General features: G+C 41.1%; 1 protein-coding gene across 3 annotated transcripts in view; it reads left to right on the top strand.

The window, feature by feature from the left end:
- The first annotated feature begins 11,136 nt into the window (after positions 1-11,136).
- Positions 11,137-19,456, top strand: part of UBXN2B (UBX domain protein 2B) — a 29,827-nt gene continuing 21,507 nt past the window's right edge. For all 3 annotated transcript variants that reach the window (XM_027128047.1, XM_027128048.1, XM_027128049.1), the window contains exons 1-2: positions 11,137-11,242; positions 16,707-16,810. In XM_027128047.1, the coding sequence (XP_026983848.1) occupies positions 11,156-11,242; positions 16,707-16,810 (191 nt within the window). In that variant the 5' untranslated portion in view covers positions 11,137-11,155. The remainder of the gene's footprint in view (positions 11,243-16,706; positions 16,811-19,456) is intronic.

The raw sequence follows: 19,456 nt of genomic DNA, 5'->3' as shown, positions 1-19,456 counted from the left end.
TTTCCATCTGGATGGTCTAGCAGGTAATTAAACTCCTCTGCCCAAAACTGTAGTAGTAGTAGTAGCAGTAATAATAATATACATGGAGACAAAACTGGGGCCACAGCATGAGCCAATAGCCTTCGCCTGCCCACGCACCCCTGCTCTGCGCATCCTGCATCAGGCCCTTTGGAAACAACTGCTGCAAATTTCACATCAGCAATTCTCTTTCTTTTACTAAACTCAACTTTATGTTCTACATAAAAAATAACGACAGTAATGTATTTAACCTTCTCTTAATGTATACCTTATGTAACACTTGTATCCCTGAGAATTCCACCTTCTTTTGTCCGACAAAGATTGAGAGGAAGCTGGAGCCGGAATCTCAAGTTACAGCTCAAGTCTGTGGGCTGGTGCGCCCTCTGATGGACATTTTTCACATTACACGTGCTTTTTTGTTTTGGGGTGTTTTTTGCGCTGTTGTGTTTTTTTAAGGCAGGAGCACTTCATTTGCAGGCCAAGAAACATCTCATAAAGCCAAGAACAATCAGGAAGTCATCTCAAATGATCTCTGAATGATCCAAAACACACGAATCTTATTTAGCTGACTGGGTTCACCAGAGTTCTTGTCAGGGAACTTGTTTAACAGAGGTGGCTTGATAATAACTTGGGAGTGGCAGATAAACTGCAAGGGACTGATCAGCAAGAATTGTTTTTTAAAATGTTTGTTCTGATTGATAAAGGATGGGGAGTTTGCATTTGGGAATTGGAGAGGGAGACATTGCACCCTCACCCTGGGGACAGGGGAGCACGGTAGAACAGACGCCACAGAAAATACATGCGAAATAAGGAGAGCTCGCTTTGAGAGATCTAAGATGCTGAGCCCCGACCCGGACCCTCCAAATCTTCAGCAAAGAAGATTGGTCGGCCTCTTGCGGAAAACGGTAAAGAAGCTGAATTCTGTGTCCTGGGTGATTTGGGGGGCTGAGGGGGGCAGGAGCCCGCGAGACACAGACCCAGAGTCTGAAGGCACAGCTGAATGTAGAAACCCAGTGTTCCAGGAGAAGCACCGCGGTCCTTCACTGGAGGGCTGCGTAAATTCATAAAGCTCAAACATCTCTGAGTCAACACTACAGCAGTGGTTGAAAAGCGACAAAAGCAGAGCTATAGGTCAGTGTTTCCCAGCAACGTAGGCACAGCAAGTAGTGACATGTGCGTAGCTGGCTGACAGAGGTGCAGGGCCTCTGGCCACCCCAGACCTTGTGCTGTTGCCCAAGAGTTCAGAGGTGTCAGTACCTCAAACCTGTGTGGCCTCCCGAGGGCCCACGGAGGAGGTTCTGCTGTAGGTAGGCTGCATATGGGCTGACGCAGTGCCCAAGACTGGTCAACAGGAGCGACGACCACCCCTAGACAAGGCCAAGGTCTCAGGCCTGCACCTCGTCCTCCTGGATGTGTCGTCAGGTCATACTGGAATCTCGTCCTTTGCTGAACGCTCCCCGGCTAGCCTCCGCAGAGCTGCTAACTTCCGTGCATTTACTCAACTGCGCTATTTTTAGGCACAGGTGAACAGCACTTCACTGCTGCAATTTCGGTGGCTGTTACTCTCTGGTTTTATCCTTGCTCTACCTGGTGATGTTTCCCTGTCTAAATACTTCACTAACAAAGACAGTAACGTATCGCAGAGCTGAGAACCGGGAAGGAAGCATGAAGGGGGAGATGCCTGTGAAGAGCAGAGCCCGTGCATGAGACTGATGCTCTGTTCACATAATTCTGAAGCCACTACCTGAGAACAGGTCTAAGTTCTCTTACTGCGATGACAGAGGGAAGACCTCGGCGGCTTTAGACATAAAAAGAACAGCTTTCGGGGAATCGTGTAGTGATTATTACACCACTGCATTTTCTTAGTTACACTTACTAGTCCACTGTACTGTATCTCTGTTACAATTTCAGAATGAGATGAAAGGGACTGTTTACTCCCAGGACCAGTGCTTTAGAACCAGTGCAGGAAAGCCTTGGGTGCTCCCCTGCTCTTAACTTGTGAATCACACTGAAATAGTCATTCGTGTGATCACATCTCCAGCTCTCCTGCATCCCCCAAGTCCTGGACAGTCAGGCAGGGCCTCCGGATTCGCTTTGGCCAAGGACACATGAATGGGAGCATCACGTGCCAGGTCCAGGCAAAAGCTTTAAGACCTGAGCATGATTTTCCAAATGTCCTTCCCCCTATGTGACAGCAGAGACTGTCCCAGAGGGTGGAGGTGGCATCAGTCTGGGTCTCTGAGTGAAGCTATCATGAGACAGAGACCGTCCCCATTGACTCATTGTCACCCCGTGGTCTGTAAGCATCACTGAGACGTGTGGACACTTTGTCACCCGAGCAGTGCCTTTCCTGACTGATGCGTACACATATGCTAATTGTACATATAGAAGAACCCCCGTATCGATGGGTATTTTATCTTACATATAGTCATAAGAACTTAGATTATCTAATACTCAAGATTATAGTAAAATAAAAGGTTGTTACTTCTATAGGTAGATCTAATATTTGTCTTTAAAAGGAACAGCTGGGGGAAAAAAAGAAACAGCTGGTAGATAAAGAGAATACAGCTGACCGTTCAACAACACAGCTTGAACTGCCCAGGACTGAACTTGGACGTGCATTTTTTTCAGCAAATATGTACTACAGTCCTACACAATCTACGGTTGGTGCTCAGATTCAGAACCACAGATACAGAGAGCTGACTGTAAACTTCTGGCAGGTTTTCGACTATGCGGAGGGTCGGCACCCCTAGCCCCCATGTTGTTCGAGCATCAATTATACATATAAACATAAAAAGCAGAGGAGAAGCAATGATATGATCGGGAGTTATTATCAGCAGGCCACCAGCCCCATCTACCACAGTTGTCTCCAAGGTGATCAGTGATGTCATCACGCTGCTCCTGGACCATCTGAACCCAAAATCTCCCATCAGCAAAAAAGTAGAGGTGACTTTACTTCTGTATTCTCTTAGGTCAACCACAAACATTTAGATTCCAGAACATATAAATGTCCAGTCATGCTTTTTGGAGATGCTTTTTAGAAGATGCTCAACTTTGGGAACAGAAAAGAGAAGCAAATCGAACGACAGAAAAATAGAGGCCTTTACAATAAACCGAAGGAAACACAACAGACATACACTTAGAGCTTCAATGTGCACCTTCCTGACATTCTTGAGGAGAGCGGAGGGTGAGGTTAAGTCAAAGAGGCTGGCAGCATCTGCTTTGCATAAAGTCATTGTGGCGTTTAGAAAAAATCTTTTTATGTTTCTACGGAGTTGAAGGCCTCCTGAATACATTTAGTTGAAAAGATTGGATCCTGGACTAAGAGTAAGTCCGGGAAGTGAATTCACAACTCTGTAGATGGTGAGAGATCCAGAGAGACAAGTCTGGAGGATCTCATGGTACCTGTCTACACAGGAAGGGAAACTGAGGCCCAGGACTGGGGAGACAGCTCTGTGATCCGTAATTTGAAAACTATCCATAAAGAAAAGTCTAACCCCAAATGCCTTAACTAATAAGTTCTACTCAAATTTAGAGAAGAAAAAACCACCAACGTAAGAGAAACTCCTCCATGGAATTAAAAAAAGTGGGAATACTTCTCCATACACTCAGTGAGGTCAGAATAAATTTGATCCCCAAACTTAACAAGGACATTACAAGAAAGAAAAATTATAGGCTAATATCATTCATGAACATAAATGCAAACTTCCAAACAATATTAGCAAACTGAGGTTCCATTTCCAACAGTGACAGAATAGGTTGTATCAGACTGATCTCCTCCTAATAATAGTTAGAATTTCTGGACACAAGCATGACCAAACACAGGCAGATGTCACAGGCGATCTCAGCCTTAAAAGAGGGGAAGCAGGCTGGGTTGATCTAAATTTACTGACTTCTCATCTAACGGCTCCACTAACTGTGCTGCACACAGGAAATGGAGCTCAAGTAGAAAGGGACAGGTTCGTCAGGCCAAGGATTCAGAGGTCAGAGTTCGGGGCTGGGAATTAAGAGGAGGAATCCTAGCAACGAGGCAGCCAAAGGAAGGGGTCCCCAAATCTGTGCAAAACTCCTCTCAAATCCTTGACTAGCTCCTTAACTGTGCAGACCTAAGCTGAGAGTCCAAGAAACAGCAGAAAGCAGCAGAAGGTAGAGCCTAAACGACCTGGGCAGAGATTTCAGCATCTTTCTCTTCTTGAGAGGCAGCGTTTGGAGTTCAAGTCATGCCAAATGAGAGGGAACTGGTAAATACTTCGGGTTTTCCATTGAGTACCAGAAGAGTCACCATACAATAAAGGGCCACATTTAAAACTAATGGCTATGTCTTAGGACTTACTGCCTACAACAAAAAAACAACACTTTTCAGAGAAAGATGAAAGAATTCAGAGCTCCTATAATGTATCCTTTACAATACTCAATATACAAATAAAAAATATTAGCTATGCAAAGAAGCAAGAAAATGTGACCCGCAATTTCTGAACAGTTAAAAAGCAGTTATTATAAACAGGCCCTGCAATGACCAGATGTTAGAATCAGCAGTCAGGGATTCTTAAATAAATAAAAGAAATATGCTAAAGAGTCTATAGGAAAAGAGGGATTTGATGGGTGAAGAGGTGAGGAATTTCAGAGAGAAAGGGAAATTCTACAAGTAAACCGACGGAGAGTTCCAGTCCAAGACGGCAACATAGGAAGTTCCTGAATTCACCTCCTCCCATGGACACCTCAAATCTGCAGCTCCACACAGAACAATTCCCTCTGAAAGAAATGCAAAAACTAGCTGGACAACTCCTCCACATCAGGCAAATGAGAAAAAAATCCACATCAAAACGGGTAGGAAAGGTTGAAACTTTCATCAGAAACCCCACCTCCGGTGCAGTGACATACAGTCAGGAGGGAACTCACAACTCCCAGCTTCTCCCTGGGGAGCAAGGGGTTTCGACCCAACATCTAGTGCCCTAGCTTTTAAAACGTCCACCTAAGGGATGGGCCCCCAAAACACCTAGCTCTAAAAGCCAACAGGGCTTATGGTACAAAGCTAACGCAAAGAAAGAAGGAGTTGTTAATGGGCTTGTGAGGACACTTCATGGCTGCCCCCCAGTGCTAAGTGCGGAAGCAGCAGACAGAAATGCCCACCTCCTCGTTTTTACCTAAAAGAGGTCTCTTTGCATTCCTTAAAATCTGCAGCCTGAGGGTCAGGTCCCTAATTTAGCACATGCCTAGGGGCCACCTGCTGCCCCCCATGGAGACTGGGGAGTCTGGTAGGGGCATCTCCACCAACTCCCTAGGTCTGCCTCCAAGTCACAGTTTTCTCCCTGGAAGGAGCCTGTACGCACATCTGACACCTGGCTTTTGCAGATGCAACCCAGGAGATGCACCCCTTGATTGTCTGGCTCTGGGGACCAGGGGGGCTTGCATTTGTAGGACCTATCAGACAGTAGCAAACAAAGAAACAGCTCCTAACTGGCTGTCACTCCAGGGCTCAGTGCAGAGGGAGCATACAGAAATGCCCATCTCCCAGTCTTTTCCCAGAAAGAGGTCTACTTGCAGACTTTCAATTATAAGATAAGGTCTGAGGAGCTAATGTAAAATATGATGACTGTAGTTGACTGTGTTGCATAATTGAAATTTGAGACTTGAAGTTCTACTCTAAGAGAGTAGAAGTTAACTGTTCTCACCAGAATAAAAGGAAATATGTGAGGTGATGGGTATGTTAAGTAACCAGATGGGGGGAATCCTTTCCCAAGATTTACATGTATCAAATCATCACACTGTACACTTTAAATCTATTACAATTTTATTTCAATTAAAAGAAAAAGAATTTGTACCATGTTAGTGCAATGAGGGTGAAGAAGAGATATTTTGGAGGAGAAATCAAAAGATTTGGTAAACAATAAACTGTGAGGTTAAAGGAAAAAGAGGAATTAAAAATGACTCTGGGGACTTCCCTGGTGGCACAGCGGTTAAGAATCCACCTGCCAATGCAGGGGACACGGGTTCGAGCCCTGGTCCGGGAAGATCCCACAAGCCACGGAGCAACTAAGCCCGTGCGCCACAACTACTGAGCCTGCGCTCTAGAGCCTGTGAGTCACAACTACTGAGCCCACGTGCCGCAACTACTGAAGCCTGTACTTCTAGAGCCCGTGCTCCACAGCAAGAGAAGCCACCGCAAAGAGAAGCCCGCGCACCGCAACGAAGAGTAGCCCCCGCTCGCTGCAACTAGAGAAAGCCCGCACGCGGCAACAAAGACCCAACGCAGCCAAAAATAAATAAATCAATAAATAAAAAAGACTGATTTGTAGCTTACGGTAAACGGTAAGAAACTTTAGAATGAATAAGTTCCGTGATTCTCGAACCCCCTCAATCACTTTGAGAATATAAAATAGTAAGAAATGGAGGGGAAGTGAGGTACCTGTGATCATTTCTTTGGAGAAGAATGGGAAGAGGTACTATAGCTTCCATCACAAGCTAAAAAGAGAGGGACTGCCTGTCATGAATGTCACCAATGTCGGTTGATACTTTCATTCAAGTTAAGATGTGAGTGAAACAACACAATATACATAGTAACTCAATGACATGACACGAGCAGCTACTTCCTTCCTGTATCAGTCATTTTCAAATACTGAAAGAATGCCCCTTTTTTACCCCTTTTGCTATTCCCAGTATAGCAGCTACAGACACAGAACACTTTTAAGTCTTAACTGCCTTGTAAACATTTTCTCCACCACATTCTTAAATTCAGAGTAGACAATGAACAAAATAATAAATCAAGGTCTTAAGTGTGGCATTTGCCAATTTCTGAGTTGTGAATACTCCCACCATGGTGAATTCCAAGCTACCAACATGTTGTCACTGAATGTGGAGTTGGGAAGAGGTGTACCATAGCATGCCATTACATGGTATTTCCACCATGTAGATACAATAGCTGTATAGATAATAATAAAATATATTTAGAATAGGTAATAGATAATAAAATGTATGGCATAGATAATTATAAAATGTATTTAAATAATTTGGAATTGATTTTTAGTATTTATTACATTGGTTTTTAATATGACTTCATTGTAAGTTTATGTAACTTAATTTTTTTCTTTACTTTTTTATTGAAGTATAGTGGATTTACAATATTGTGTTAGTTTCAGGTGTACAGCAAAGTGATTCGGTCATACATATACATATGTATATAGCTATATCCTTTTTTTTAATTCTTTTCCATTGTAGGTTATTACAAGATAGTGAATATAGTTCCCTATGCTATACAGTAAATTCCTGTTGTTTATCTATGTATATGGTAGTGTGTATCTGTTAATCCCATACTCCTAATTTATCCTTCCCCCCTTCCCGTAGACTTTTAATAATGGCTGTGTTTAACATCTACCTGTAAAATTCCTGAAAATGTAACCACAGGCTCTCCCAAGCCAGGATGAGCCACGTCCTGCACACCTCTGACTTTAAGTACATCGAAAACACAGCTTTACTGTCCTAGCTGTCATTCTCAAACTGCTAAAATGTGGATTTTCCTCTCTATGAAATTCATAGTAAACTTGGTACAGCAGTCTCTGCTCTTAATCCAGTGGACACATTCCAGTCCTAATTTTTTTTTTTTTTTTGCCATACGCGAGGCTTGTGGGATCTTAGTTCCCCGACCAGGGATTGAACCCAGGCCCACGGCAGTGAAAACGCTGAGTCCTAACCACTAGCCCACCAGAAAATCCTAATCTTGATTATCCATAGGAAACGACAGCATTGGTCTCCTGCTTGAAACCGCCATGTCGCTCGTTTGTCCAGTCTCTTGCCTTCACCCTCCCTCTCTGACTATTCCCTTAGGTCTAGTCTGAATGTTCTCCTTTCCCCACTGAGCCCTTCAGTGCTGGTTTTTCTAAGTATTCTTGGTGCTCACATCTTATCACATCTCACACTGTCCCAGGAAGCCTCATCTACCCTGCTATCGCTCATGGGCAGTCATCACCAAACCTATATCTCCAAACCAAGATTCTCTTACTTCCTAATATCTAGACCCACATTTGCAATTGCTCTGTGATGTATTTTCCCTCTAGTGTCCCACATAAATTTTGAATTCAAAATGTCATAACACTCTCTTCCCTTGTGATTTGATGACGATGTTTAGTGTTGTGTTTGGAGTCCTTTCTCTTTGTGTGCGTGTGTGTTTATCTATTGCAGAGTGTTGGTTCCCATGAGGTTTATATACAGCAACCTATAAATATACAGGATCATTTTAAGTTGATGATCTCCTAAATGATCTCTTTTATTATATTTTGTATCTATACCATTCGATGGATGTTGACTAAACCTACTGGGTAAACATTTCATGATGTATGTAAGTCAAATCATTATGCTGTACCCCTTAAACTTATATAGTGCTGTGTGTCAGTTATAGCTCAATAAAACTGGAAGGAAATAAAGCAAAACGAAACCACAAAATGTCCACAGCAAACTCGTTTCTGTCTTTTCAGGTCTGCTTCTCCCTTTCAACTCAATAATTTATAGGAGGCGCCATTTGCCAAACCACCTAACGAAAACCCTCAACGTCATCCTGGATTCCTCCTCCTTTCACTTATTCCCCATGTAAGACTTCAGCGCCAGTTGGCTCTGGTCCTAATATCTCTACCAATTACTGCTTCTCTCTTTACCCACTGTCACTGGTAAAACTTTATTCCTGGGAATTCCCTGGCGGTCCACTGGTTAGGGCCTGGTGCTTTCACTGCCACGGGCCTAGGTTCAATCCCTGGCTGGGGAACTAAGATTCCGCAAGCTGCACAGCGAAGGCGGGAAAAAAAACCAAAAAAACCTTAATCCTAATCACCCCACACTGTTGTAATAACCTTCTAATTTTGTAACTCTGATTCATCTCACACACTGATGCCTCTGTTATCTTTCTAAATCACAAACCACTCAATGGCTCCCGATTGCCTTAGGCCAGCGGTTCTCAACCTTGGCTGCACAACAGAATTACCTGGGGAGGTTTTTTTCAACTAATTGTATAAATGTGTGATTTACATATAATAAAGTACACCCATTTTAAGTATATAGCTCCATGTGTTTTTAACACATACATGCACACACACAAAGTGTGTAATTATCACCATCAATAACAATATAAAACATTTTCATCACTTCAAAAAGTTCCCACATATCCTTTTTCAAATTCCCCAAGCTTATCCTTCCCCCAAAGAGTTGACCCTAGGCAACCCCTGTCAGGAAAGATAAGTTTGGCCTGCTCTAGAATCTCGTATAAATTGAATCGGACAATATTTACTCTTTGACATCCGGCTTCTTTTACCCAAGATAATGTCTTTGAGATTCAGCCATGGTGTGTGAATCAGTAATTTCTTCCTTTTTACTGCTGAGTAGTATTCTGTGGTATGAATTTCTCGAAATGTTATCCATTCATTTGTTGATGGACATTTGGATTGTTTCCAGTTTGGGGCTATCATGAATAAAGCTTCTATGAACATTTGGGTACAAATATTTTTGTAAACATATGTTTTCATTCCTCTTGGGTCAGTATTTAGGAGTGTTATTGCTGGATCTTATGATAACTGAATATTTAACTTTAGAAGAAACTGTCTATTTTCCAAAGTAGCTATACCATTCTCCATTCCCACCAGCATTGTAGGAGAGTTCCAGGCAGAAAGCCAGGACAAACATAGCTCATTTTGCTTGTTTCCCTTCTCTGGCATAGCACAGATCTGTACTGCCTGTAGTTCAATGTCTGAAAATAATCGTTTCATATATTTTGTCTAGTTTTTTCATTGTTGGGAGTGGAAGGGCAAATCCAGTACCAGGTACACTGTCATAGCCAGAAGCAAAGTCCACTTGGGGAGCGGCTTATAAAAACATGATGCTTGAGTGCAGCCCCATACTAATGAAATCTGAGTTCCTGCAGTGAAAGGATGGCAGGGGAGTTCTAATGGGCATCAGCCTTAAGGATCACTGGCCTGGAGCGTAATATTCAATCTCTTCACTAAGGCAAGACCGTTCAGCATCTGCCCTAAGCCTACACCTCCAGTCTAGATCCAAACCCACACTCTCCAATCCCCAACCATCTTTTGTCATTTCTCCTAAGGTTGTGCCATGCAGTACTTTATCGGGATAAACATGGTATTTCAAACCCATGCCTCTCCCGGTGGTCCCTTTTGGTCAAAAGTTTACCAGGGGTACTTATCCTTCAAGATTCGACCAAATGCCTTTGGCTTTATGGGTTATAAAGAAAAGCCCGGGATTTCTAGGACAGAACGTTGTACTCAAAAGAGTATCTGGACAACCAACAAATGCGAGGCTTAGGATCTGGTATCACCATTTACAACAGGGTGAGTTTAGTCGTTATTTGTCATCTGCTTTCCTCAGGTATAACATGGTAATAACAATACTTACCTGGCAGAGGAACAGACGAGATTACACATACAATCGAACGCACCTAGCATGGTGCACATAGCAGGTGCCAACAGAATACTCCCCTTCACACCCCACATGCCACTCATAACGTTTCCTGCAAAGCTCTACTGCAAATGGCACTTCATTATCTGTTTATACCTCTCCCTCTCCCAACAGATTGTGAGTTTTATAACGACCAGGACTACTTCTTTTTACCTTTGCATCCGGGGTTATAAAAGTGCTTGGGATAAGACAGGAGTTTGAATAAATCTCAGATGAGTTTAGAAGTCTCTAGTTCTGATCGCAAAGAAAGTTTACAGGGTTCTTCCTCCTCAACGTCAATTCACGCTTTGGGGGCGACGTACCACCCAGTCCTTGGCAAGGAAATGAGAGAATGTGACCGAGACTGGAAAAGGACGGTGGCACTTTTCATCAGATGAAACATCCAGGGGACGTTTTCACTGTGGGGTTAAAAGAACACGGAAGTCCGTGTTGCCCTCCAGGGCAGCGCCCAGCAGCCTCCGGGTTTACGCAAAGGCTTCTTGGCGGGGAAATTCTGAGCCAACTTCCTTTAAGGAAAGAAGCGGGACCGCACAGGTGGGCGGGCGCCGGAAGAAGCGCGCACGGGGGCCGGGGGAGGCGGGGACGCGCAGGGACCGCCCCGCCCCGCGGTTGCCAGGCAACCGGCCCCGGAAGTCGCGGGAGACGCTTCGGCGGCGGCGGCGGCGGTGCCGGGAGCGAGTGAAAGATGGCGGAGGGCGGCGGCGGCGGCGAGGCGGGCGAGGAGGGGCCGAGGGCGGTGGGGCCGCGGCCCCCGAGCGCGCGGGACTTGCAGGTGCGGCGAACGGCGGGGCGGGGGCGCGGCGTCGGGGACGGCGCGGCCGGGGCGTGTGGAACCGCCCTGGCCGCGGCCGAGCTTCCCCAGACCGGCTCGGGGACCGAACTGTGATTCCGGCGCCGCGGGTCCGCCCCAGGCGGCGCGCCGGGCAGCGGCGTCGGTGAAAACAAGTGTCCGAGCCCGGCTGTCAGTGGTGCCCCTGCCTCGTTTCCCCTCCACCCCACTTGCAGTTTAAGAAGCAGCTGCTCATGGCGTTTGGGGGGTTAGGGGTCAGTTGAGTGCTTCACCGGTTGATGCTCCGGTCAGACTCACTGCAGAAGAAAGCTCTGCTGTGGCCGTGGGGAAATCGAGTCACAGCGTGGGCTGGTTTGATCTTGTTTGTCTTGGATGCTGTTTGTGGCTCGATTACTTACGTGTAAAAGGGTTCCTTTTTATCAGATAGCTTTTCCCTTTTAAAGGGGTGAACTAAAAAGTATTTCATCCTACGGCTGCGCAGCCTAGTTGTAACAGATTACAGTCTAGAAAACATTGCACATAAGAAACAGAGAAATAAAACTGCGTAATGTTACAGGAGATTGACATTAGTTAGCTAAACACCAGCGCACCAAATCTTGCTCCGCCAGATGCGTCACACTACTCATTTTAGAGGTTTTTTTTTTTAAACTGTCTCTTTGTAAGATCATTGATAAAATTCAAAAAGTAAACATCTGTAGGGGGCTATAATTAAAAATAAATAACATTCAATCCACAAGCCTTGGTAGAAAAGTTCTATTACTTCATTGTTACACCTTCATTCTATTTCTTTGAACAAACATATCATGACCACCTGCCATGTAACATACTGCTAAGCTCGGGAATGCAGAGATAAATAGGACCTCAAATCCACAGTTGGTGCTGGGACACTGTTGAAGGGCATAGAAGTATAAAAGACATTTCTACCTATTTTTTGCAGAAATAAGATACACATATATTTAACAGAACATTTTGAGATGGAGTATGAATTAGTGCCAAAATAAGTAGGGCATAAAATGACAAATTTGGAGAATGGAGAGATTGGTGTCAGGTTAGGAGATGAACTCAATGTAGAGTTCCAGTGTTCATAGTCAGTTCAGATGCAGTAAACAGAATCAAGGGGCAGGAAGGTCTCATCCACCTCGTATTTTCTGCTGAAGACCGGTATCACTAAGAGGCAGCACGGACTGTCAGGGAAAAAGTGGAGTTTCTGGTCAGAACAACTTCGGTTTGCATCTCGACCCTGACACTTAATAGTTATGTGAATATCGGAAAAATGTCTTAACCTCTCTGATCCTCAGTGTCTTTATCTGTAAACTAGAGGTGATGGTGGTGTCAAGGATGAAATAAAGAAATGTCTATAAAGTGTCTGTTCAATCCCATGTTATCCTGGATCAGACTTGCTTAGTAAATATTTGGTTCTTTTTCCCTTAAAGGAGAAAAATACTATAACTTTCACTGGTTAGTCCATGCTAATGCTATTAAACTTAAAACTATGTGACTTAATATCCTTTCTCTAATTTAAATCTATTTTGTCTTTTTATGTGAAAAATGAGAACAGCTTGGTTAATGATCACCTGATACTTGACAAATTTATACTTCATCCACTGGATTAAGATATGATAAATTGTTGGAGATATTGTGGTAGATGTCACCAATTGTGAAAATTCCTTCCTTTCCACCATCAATTAGAAAATGGGGTTTTGGGGGGTTTTTTTAATTCCATCCCCTGTCTACTTCCCGGTAGGTAGTTTCAAGCAGATAACTGATTTTTTATGAATGTGGTTTGGAATATCAAATACACTAAGTATTCATAGTGTTTCCCTTAGAATTTAATAAGAATGTGAAGAATTTGCAAAGAAACCTGAAAACAACCAGGTGATGGCATGTGAAGAAATAGAGTATCAAAGATTTAAAAGAATTGGATAATGTTGTCTCCCCAGCTGGTTTCTTGGATACTGATTATTTGGGGATTATCTTATTGTTTAATCTAGCCATGTTTATTTGAAGAGTTACCCACTTGGTTCAGTTTTCAGTAGATCCTCCTTAACTTTCCTGACAACTTGCTCTGAGAGTCTTTCACAGTATAATTGGAAATAGCAAAAGTACCACTGAGTACCTGTTTCTTAGCTGCCATGCGGCGTAGGGTTTGTCGGCGTCTACATTAGGAGCGATTTCCTCATTCACCTCAAGAGGAAAGACGATTGTCATCTCCCAAAAAGCCTCCCAGCACCGTGAGCCTCTGACTCACAAATTCAGAAATCTCCCATGGATCTCAAACTGAGAGTAGATCTTAGGTCCTTTCCTCCTCCAAAATTGGGAACATTCAGTGGGAAAGTTTGGTATAGGATTGTTAGTGACAGTACTCACCCCCCAAACCTCAGTGTCCATTAGTGTTTGTGAACATTTTCAGAGCCCTTTGTCTCTTCTCATGCCCCTCAGTCCATCCACACAACGGGGTTAACAGTTAAGGTATTTGATCGTATGCTTCTGCCCCAGGTTTCCTCCAGAATGATATCAAAAGAAAAAGATTTCTGTTTTCATTTCTTTGTTTCCATATAGGTTGGAGTTGAGGAGAATTGGGGCTAATAACTTCAGTACTTCCTAGGGTTCGGAGTGGGCTTTGGATGGGGCAAAGAGGGGAGTTCTATCAGTAAGAAAAGTGTACAGATGTCTGGCACTGTGTTGCACTTGTCACAAGTACCCTCGTCCTGTTGATGTCAGCGTCCCGTATCGTTGGTTCTCAATTTTAACATACATCAGAGTCACCTGGAAGGCTTGTTTAAGCACGGACAGCAGACCCCACCCCTGATTTTCTAAATCACTTGGTCTAGGTTGGGGTTTGAGCATCTGCAGTTTTCAAGGGTCCCCAGGTGATGCTGATGTTGCTTTTCTAGATTGAAACATCTGTGTTATACCTTCTGGCAGTTGTCCCTCTAAGACTGGGAATTCCAGTACGTTTAATCTTTTGCTATACATTTGATGTTCTCACCGACAATTTCAGGTTCTTTTCTCACATTCTTCACATTTCAAATTCTAGAGAAAAGATTATCAGGGCTTACATACTTCATTCTCTCTGTGTAATTGAAATATCTTCATAATCTAGTTGTTTAGCTCATGGAAGTCTGTCCTGATAATTCACAGTGCACACATTTTTATCTCTTTATTTGACTGAGATTTTGTTGTTGTTTTCTACTGGTTTTAACCAGTGCATCAGTTAATTTCCTCTTCTGATGTGGTGTCATTTGCTATGTCAAATAATATAGATTAACTTTGCTTATGAAAGTTAATATTTGCTTATGAACTTATGCCATATGATGCTTCAGGTACATCATGGATCCTGGCATTAATTCCCTCTAAATATCATTCATTTTCCTCTAAGTTAATGATGTACTGGTGATAACTTGGCCCTTTCAGCTAGGTGGACTCCCTGCTGTAATGTAATTTTCTCCATATTCCTATTTTGTTAATATATATTCCGCATTCCATGGAGTCAAAAGGCATTGTTTGCATTATTCATCTATTTTATAGAAGAAGATTATTTGATTTACAGGGTTTATTCAAATCATCTTAAAGCAAAAAACAAGGTCCAAAAGTATAGCAAATATAATCTCAATTTTTAAATCTATAACATTATCTGTGTCTCTTTATGATTCATGTTGAGTTGTAGTCTACATAATTCAACAAGGATTTGTTGGGTGCCTGTCATGTGCTATGTTAAAAACAATTTGGGAAACCTAAATTATAGTAGGGGGGATGAAATAGTAAGAAAAGTACACAAGTGATGACAATGTAATGTTCAATGTAAATGTGCTATGAGGATTTGGAAAAGAAATACCACTTTAGTTAAGAAAATTAGAAAAGGCTTCTTGAAGGATGGCTGAAATGGCCCTTTGACATACAGATAACATTTTCATTGATGGGAATAGGAATAGCATAAAAGTAATTCATAGAGCAATATTATCAGCTTATGAGGAAATCCATAAAGGAATACGGTTTTGAAGAAATTTCAGGGAGGTAAAAATTTCTGAAAACTTTGGGCCGAAGTAGTCAGAGTGTCTGTCTGTCTCTGCCTCTGTCTCTTCTCATTTGTTTTGTGGTGGGTTTTTTATTTTGTTTTGTTTTCTCCTTTTGGAGAGGATAAGTAGGAAAAGACCATAGGAGATATATAGATAACACTGCAGGAAGAAAAGAAACCTTGGGGAAAATGAAACACTGACACAATCATTGCTGAGCATTTTTTAATAATATCTTCTCGGAGCACTTGCCTTGTGCTTCACATACATTACGTAATACCTCTAAGGTATTGTTTTAATAGGCATTAAAAGATGAGGGAACTAAGGCTCAGAGAAGTTAAATAATTTGCCCAAGCTCACACAGTAAGAGCCTAAGTTAGGATTTTAATGAGTCCTTTTAGGCTACATAGCACTTTTATAATTAGGATTTCCTGCAAAATTGCCATGTTAGAAATATGAAAGTTGACATATGTGTATGGGGTGGAGGTAAAAAATTAGGTGGGAAAAATAAAGACTCATTTTTGTTTTCTTGTGTGCATATTTTTCTTTTCCTACTGAGGAAAGAATCCCTGGAGATAGTTTTTATATTTCTCATGTTTCAATAAGGAGCACTTCATCTGGGTTTTGGGGGGATTGGGGGATTTTTTTTGTCTTTTTTTTTTTTTAATTTTCCAAAGATTATGGTCATGCCAATTATAATTAAATAGCCACAAGGGGCATAAAGGAAAGTTTTTGAGTTGTCCAAGAAAGTCAGAAGTGGGAACAAAATAACTTATATGATAATGAAATATTTTGATAATTTCTTAAAATTCCAGTTTCAAAAACCATGCTTTGTTTATTTCATTTTGAAGATATCCAGCCATATATCTATAAAGCATAATTTGGTAATATTGCTTTCTAAAAGTTATATAAACTGTATATATCATTCATTGAAATGAAGCTCATTTTCCTAAACTTGATGAAATTTATATGTCTGGTAAACTTTTAAGTAGAATAATTTTGGAATTGTTTCATGTACTCAGATTTTGAAAACTTGAACAGCTAAGTGAAATATTTTTATGGGATCTGATGAGAGCAAACTGACATTAGTGTGAAACATCTTCAAGTATTTTTAAAAGAATTGTAGGTCCAACTTTGAAAATGATCTGTTACCAAATAGTTTTTGAAACTGTTGAATAGTTCATTGAAAGTAATTAAACAATTATTGTAACTTTAATTTATTCTATATGTGGCATTTTTGGTTCATTTTATAAATGAGAAATGCAGCAGTTTTATTTTGGAAGGGAGTCATCTTCTGAAATGGCAGCCTTCATTTTTAATTAGACATCTTTACTACTCAGTTACAAGTTAATTTTCTACTCATAACTTGTCATTGTGTAGAAGGGTTTATTTCTAGTGTTTTTATACTTTATGACAAATCTGTTATTCTATAGTTGGCCTTGGCAGAATTATATGAAGATGAAGTGAAATGCAAAGCTTCCAAATCTGATAGACCTCACGCTACAGCCTTTAAAAGCCCACGAACAACACCTCAAAGGTAAGTTTTGTTTTGGTTTTTAAACTTGTATCCCTTTTTAGTTCACTAATCCCACATTATTTTAAATGGTCCTGGGAATTTATTTTTAACTATAACTTCTTAAAATAAATGTTTTTTAGATACTATTTCTGAAACTTTAATAGTCAGAAAGCCAGAAGAAACTTATGGGAAAATTATCTTAAATACTTAATATTTTGATAGACATTACATAGCATAATATACCGAATAGTATTTTTCTTGGGCACCGTGGTTCTTTTTTGAGTCATTGGACTCATTGAGGATCTGATGAAAGTCATACCCCCTCTCCCCCAGAGCAAGACTTATGTACAATTTTGTCAGTCGTTTTTAAGGGTTTGTGTGTTTCTTAAAGCCCATCCATGGAGTCCTTCATTTAAGAATCTATAACTTCAGGAATCTGTCTTTCCTTCTGTTGGGTGATGACCCATCTAATAGTGATCTTCTAGATAGTATTTACTATTGTTAAAATCCCTGAACTATAAAAACAACCAACAGTGAAGTCTTAAGAGATGAGAACCAGGTATATTTTATTGTCATGAGTTTTCTTGTTTCCAGGAATGTTTTCCTCAATGTCCCTTTAGTACTGCAAATCTCATTACTGGGGAGAAACTTGAATTTTCCCATTATATCTCATTTTCAGAAAGTCTGTTCTTTTATCAAAAGTTGAAAAATTCACTGGAAGTTATTCTTTCTTTTTTGTTTGTCACTAGTCTACCTTCTTTCTTTCTGTAGGGGAGGTAAAATGACATCCCTTTCTGGACCTGGATGGAAAGAAAGAATAATATTTATAATTTTCACCCCACCTTTTTATTTTACAAATTTTAAAATCCATAGATAATCAAAGATAAAGACAATGAATATATGCCGTGTCTGCTCCGATATTCACCAGTTGTTAACATGTTGTATACAGCAGTACATTGGTGCACACGCTGTCTTTTGCTCAACCATCTGGAAGTAAATTACAGCCATCATAGCATTTCGTCCCGAGAGGCTTCAGCCTGCACCCCCTAAGAAGAAGCCCACACTCCTTTATAACCTTGATAACATATCACACCTTAGAAAATGAGCACTAGTTGCGTAAGTCATTTAATCCGTAGTCTATAGTCAGGTACTCTTAGAGCCTTTTGGGTTTAGGATCCAGCCAAGGGCCATGCATTCCACTCATGATGCCTGTTTGGTATCTGAATCCAGAGCACTTTTCCCAACCTTTCTGTTGTCTGCATTTAGCTCATCTGTATAATCTAAAGCTTATTACGTGGACTTTGAAGAGCCGGGGCCAGATGTCTTTTAAAATGTGCCACATTCAGGGTCATTGTTTCCTCACGATTAGATTCTTGTTAAACGTATTTGTTAAGAACACTAGTTAGTGATGTTTTCTGCTATGTATTATATCACATCAGGAGCCATATGGTTTCAGGTTTTCCCACTATTGGTGCTATGTTCACTTGGTTAAGGTGCTGACCACCACCCCACTCCATCGGAAGATACAGTTTTTCCTTTATAATCTGCAGGTTGGTATCTTGGCACTGTTTGAATATCCTTCCCTTTCATTTAATTCTTATTTAATATGTATGTTTGTGTATGTGTGTATGCCTATACACACATACATAGACATATATGTATATAATATTGTGTATTTTAACTGCTTCCTTAATCTATACACTCTCTGAAATTTTGAAAGAGCTCAAAATATTAATGTACCAAAGTTTTACTCATTAACTATTTGGCCACTGTTCCCCAGTTTGAACAGATTTTGAATGACTTAATTTGTTGGTATAACAAATCAAAATATTTGACTTCTTAAAATAAGATTAGTGTATTAATATTTTCCTTGCTCTTCGAATATAATCCTTGAGATATTTCAATGAGTGGTTTTTTCTCTTTTATTTTATGCTATCTGAAACAGTGTTGCCATTAACAGTTATAATTTGATAATGCAATTTTTAAGGACTTTGTGCCTCAGATTTGACTTCTAGAATTATTTACATATCCAAAAAGAGGCGCTGCCTTAAATATATTGGTTGATGCTTATACTATGTTTAATCTGCTTAAAATACAATGTGAAGCAGATTATTGGCAATGTTTTCTTCTTGCGAAGCGTGATATTTTCGAATGCTAAGTATGCAGTTCCCTTGACTTCACATGCAGCATTGACATCTGCCGGGTTTCATTGCATGTCTACCGCTCTGTCTGGTACAGAAAACAGTCTTAATTAATGGTCCACCTTCTTGGACAACATTAGATATCAAAACATTCATCTGTTCATTGTCATTTTAAGTCACTGTGTACATAATGTGAAACTTAAGTACTCTAGACGTAGTGTGACCTATTTTTAATTTACAAGAGGAGGGGCAGGATCTACAGAAAAACTCACAGAAGTTAGCCTGACAGCTGCTTTTACATATTCATCCACAGAAGCTTCTCTGTCACAAATAGAACTTTAAAAATGTGAGTCTTCTTGTCCAAAAATGTAAGAACTTAAAAAAAAATGTCCCCTACAAGTCATGAGACACTAGTATGGTTTTGAGAATTCAGTAAGTCTATCAGATGTCTAGCACAGTGTCGGTACCTAGCTGGGGCTTAAAAGGTTATTATGATGTGGGTAGGCACAGAAGACAAGGAACAAAA

The sequence above is a fragment of the Aethalodelphis obliquidens genome, unplaced genomic scaffold (assembly GCF_003676395.1).
Source record: "Aethalodelphis obliquidens isolate GAN/ISIS:26980383/991018 unplaced genomic scaffold, ASM367639v1 scaffold33, whole genome shotgun sequence".
NCBI classification, from domain to species: Eukaryota; Metazoa; Chordata; class Mammalia; order Artiodactyla; family Delphinidae; genus Aethalodelphis; species Aethalodelphis obliquidens.
Note: the sequence above shows the minus strand (reverse complement) of the source record. Positions and strands in the feature narration are given on the sequence as shown.